General features: G+C 46.4%; 1 protein-coding gene across 1 annotated transcript in view; it reads right to left on the bottom strand.

The window, feature by feature from the left end:
* Nucleotides 1–4,319, bottom strand: part of LOC100952936 (myosin-3) — a 25,844-nt gene that overhangs the window by 3,948 nt on the left and 17,577 nt on the right. The window contains exons 29-33 of the mRNA XM_012806006.1: nt 3,450–3,568; nt 3,108–3,304; nt 2,576–2,759; nt 1,460–1,625; nt 1,028–1,152 (exon numbers count right to left, since the gene is read on the bottom strand). Of these exons, the coding sequence (XP_012661460.1) occupies nt 1,028–1,152; nt 1,460–1,625; nt 2,576–2,759; nt 3,108–3,304; nt 3,450–3,568 (791 nt within the window). The remainder of the gene's footprint in view (nt 1–1,027; nt 1,153–1,459; nt 1,626–2,575; nt 2,760–3,107; nt 3,305–3,449; nt 3,569–4,319) is intronic.

Raw genomic sequence — 4,319 nt, 5'->3', positions numbered from 1 at the left:
GGATGCGAAGGCAAGAAGATTGCTTAAGCCCAAGAGTTTGAGATTGCTGTGAGCTATGATGGCCACAACACTCTACCAAGGGGGACAATGTGAAACTATATTTGAAAAAAAAATCAGCTCGGTGCCTGTGGCTCAAGTGGCTAAGGGGCCAGCCACACACACAACTAAGGTGGCGGGTTCGAATCCAACCCAGGCCCACCAAACAACAATGATGGCTGCAACCAAAAATAGCCAGACGTTGTGGCGGGCACCTGTGGTCCCAGCTACTTGGGAGGCGGAGGCGGAGGCAGGAGACTCGCTTGAGCCCAGGAGTTGGAAGTTGCTGTGAGCTGTGATACCACAGCACCCTACAGGGTGACAGCTTGAGGCTCTGTCTCAAAAAAAAAATCCCTAATTTGAGTGGCACCCGTAGCTCAGTGGGTAGGGTGCCAGCCACATACACTGAGGCTGGAGGGTTCTAACCCAGCCCCAGGCCAACTAAAGAACAATAACAACTGTAACAAGAACAACAAATAGCTGGGCGTTGTGGTGGGCGCCTGTTGTCCCAGCTACTTAGGAGGCTGAGGCAAGAGAATCGTGTAAGCCCAAGAGTTTGAGGTTGCTGTGAGCTGTGACATCATCACACTCTACCAGGATGAGACTCTGTCTCAAAAAAAAGAAAAAAAAAATCCCTAATTTATCTCAGTACAGAAATAAAATCTGTTTCATTGCTAGTGGGTTTGGATTATACTGTCTAACAATAACAGCATTGAAATTATATATTTCTTGGGAGGATAAAACACATTATAGATGTTTTAAATCCATCTTAAAAGCAAAATTTCACTTTTAGACATATTTTAATGTAATGCTTTTCTCCAAGAAGTTCAAGGTAATCTAGATATTATCCCATTCTGCCTCACAGTCATGCTGTGTGATGGGAGAGGACAAGGTGTACGGACTATGATTTGAACACGCAAATGGAGAAGGCCCACCAGCTGCCCAGGCCACAGCACCACTGTTCTGCGCCTGTCACCCCAGCAGGGCTCACCTCTGCTTCCTCGAGAGCCAGCTGGATATCAGCCTTTTCCAGCTCGATCTGCTTTCTCGATTTCTCCAGTTCATGGATGGTTTTCCCATTTTCAGCGATTTGTTCTGTGAGATCTGCTATCTCCTCTGCAAAGAAATGTTTCAACTGCATATAAATGCCTCTGTGTGGGTTTCCAGGCATGAAAAGCACTAACTCAATGCTTTTTAACTAGTTCATTGTAATTCTAAAGACTCCTATTCCTAGAGATAAGATACTGTATTAAAAGAGACTCAAAAATAATCCCTCAGATAGTGAACACACTCTGTGTGTGCATTAACAGACATGCATGTGCGGGTCTAAATAAAGGAGTCACATACAGGTCAGCACACTCTTGGGCAACAGAACATGAGAGAGGAAGTTTCAGACCATTTCAGACTATTTTGAACAGCTTACGCTCTAAGTTCTTATTTTCCCGTTTCACGGTTTCAAGTTGATCTAAGGCTTCCTCGTAGGCATTTTTCAGTTTGAAGAGCTCAGTGCTCAGGGAGCGAGACTCCTTCATAGATGCCTCCAGCTCTGCTTGGCTCTCCTCACACTTGGTCTTCCATTCAGCCAGCACCTGAAACACCAGGATGGAAGGCATCTCCGCTTGTGAGCTCCCCTCCTCCAGGCTTCTAGCTAAATACTACTATTAAGTATAGAGCCAGGCTACCATTGCTTACCTGGATCCTTGTGATTGATTATTGGACTAATCAAGACTTACTCAAGGTAATCAGTCAGTAATAATTACCATCTCAAAAAAAGAAAATAGATCCTTTGAGAAGGAATTAGCTGGGTATAAATGCCCTTTCTTTAATGCTAAAATGGACCTGCACAGCCAGGCATGGGGGCTCATGCCTGTAATCCTAGCACTTGGGAGGCCAAAACAGGTGGATTGCCTGAGCCCACAGGTTCAAGATCAGCCTGAACCAGAGCTAGATCTCATCTCTAAAAATAGCCAGGCTTTGTGGAGGGTGCCTGCAGTCCCAGCTACTCGAGAGGCTGAGGCAAGAGAATCACTTGAGCCCCAAATTTTGAGTTTGCTGTGAGCTATGGCACCACAGCACTCTACTGAGGGCAACAAAGTGAGACTTTGTCTCAAAAAATAATAAAATAAAATGACCCTGCACTTCTAAATATTTCATTAAAACATTGGTTTGAATCAACCTTATCTGCCATCCAGAATGGGGGCTTCCAGAATGGCCACCAGCAGTACCCAAGTCAGAGTCTGACATGTCAGCCATATACACAGACCAGCAGGATGGGGGAAGGGAAAATGTTTGGAGCTGAGCAGTGAAGTAGACTTCTCTCCACCAACAGTGTTTGAAGAGGTCCTCTACCTGCACCCCTTTCCCATTCTGTTTGACAGATGAGGGAGTCCAAGCCAGGGTAGGGTTCAGGAACTGGCCCATGGTCACACTGCTGGTGGGGGCGGGGGCAGAGTCAGACTGGGACCCAGCCTCCTCCTTTCATGACTACTAGAAACCTCCTACATCATGGCTTTCAGCCAGCATGGAGCTGACCCAACACCTTGTCAAAGTTCCTCTGTTTCTTGTCCAGAGCGGCAGCCAGGGAGTTGGCTCTTTCCACATCGACCATCAGGTCCTCCACCTCTCCCTGCAGCCTCTGCTTGGTCTTCTCCAAGGAAGCACATTTAGCATTCACCGCCTCAGCCTGTTCCTCGGAATCTTGAAGGCGCTGAGCAAGTTTTTTCCTTAACAAATATGAAAAAGAAACAGATGCTATTTATGTTTCAATCTGCTTGAACATCACTGCTCATCACATTGGACTCACACTACTAATCTATGTGATTCAAACGCCTGCGTGCTTTCACAGCCCAGGAGAATTTCCTATCTGCTTAAAATCCAGGACCAATGATTTGTCTTGTCCGTAAACAAGATCAAAGTTGTTTGTCTTAATGAAATGTGCTAACGCCAGGTGAAGACACATGGGATGGGAAAACATCTAGTAACAAAGACAAATTCATCAAATGCATTCCCAAGTTGTTCTCAACCATGTGACTGTGCAAGGGCTCTGGTTCTAAAGGCAAACAGTCGCGTACTTGGCCTCCTCCAGCTCCTCTGTGCGCTGGATGGCATCCGTCTCATATTTGGTCCTCCACTGGGCAACCTCGCTGTTGGCCTTGGACAGCGCCCTCTGCAGCTCAGCCTTGGATTCCTGTTCTTCCTCATACTGTTCCCGTAGCAGGTCACAGTCATGGCGGGAGGACTGCAGGGCATGCGCCAGGGCGTTCTTGGCCTGCAGAAGTCAAGAAAGAGGAGCCCCCACCCCGAGTGCATTTAGTGCCACCTGCATGATACAAGCCAGATGTGCTCCTGTCATCACCCCTACTACAGGCAGTGTCTGAAAATGAGACGAAGGAAGCCTCCTTTGGGGGCTACACCTTGTTCTCCTCCTCCAGCTGTCTCTTGAGCTCTTCTATTTGTTGGGTAAATGCTTGCTTGCTCCTGGAGAGTTGGGACACTATGCTTTCCTTTTCTTCTAGCTGACGACTCAGCTCACCTGTGAACAGAGGGAAAAATTTCATCATCCACCAACTTCCTCTTACACTATTAGTGTGATGCTACTTACGGGTGCAAAGCACTGTGCTAAGATTGGAGGAGAGAGCAAACTATATGATTTGGGCCCATGCCAAGGGAGAAAGGATGTGTCTGTTGCTATAAACTACTGGAAGCTGAGCAACTCCTGTCAACAGAACCCACTGAGAACAACCGTGAATGTAAACATTGCAGGGCAAACCACACAATTCCCACCAGGCTGCCCCAGTGGGAGGTGTTTCCAGCTGTTGTTGACTTGTTATCAATAAATACTTACAGCAGTGGTTCTCAACCTGCCTAATGCTGCAATCCTTTAATACAGTTCCTCACGTTGTGGTGACCCCCAACCATAAAATTATTTTCATTGCTACTTCATAACTGCAATATTGCTACTGTTATGAATCGTAATGTAAATATCTGACATGCAGGATGTATTTTCATTGTTACAAAGGGGTCGTGATCCACAGCTTGAGAACCGCTGACTTAGGGGATTATTTAGGATTTTATATCTCTAGTAATTTGAATTTGGGTGAATATGGTGTTTAGATGCTTAGAGAAAAAATGGAGGAAGAAGGAGGCTTTATGACCACGGAGATGAATCCCCAAGGTTATTTATTTATTTATTTATTTTGAGACAGAGCCTCAAGCTGTCCCCCTGGGTAGAGTGCCGTGGCATTACAGCTCACAGCAACCTCCAACTCCTGGGCTCAAGCGAG

This window comes from Otolemur garnettii, unplaced genomic scaffold, assembly GCF_000181295.1.
Source record: "Otolemur garnettii isolate 467f Iridium unplaced genomic scaffold, OtoGar3 scaffold00046, whole genome shotgun sequence".
Lineage (NCBI taxonomy): Eukaryota > Metazoa > Chordata > Mammalia > Primates > Galagidae > Otolemur > Otolemur garnettii.
Note: the sequence above shows the minus strand (reverse complement) of the source record. Positions and strands in the feature narration are given on the sequence as shown.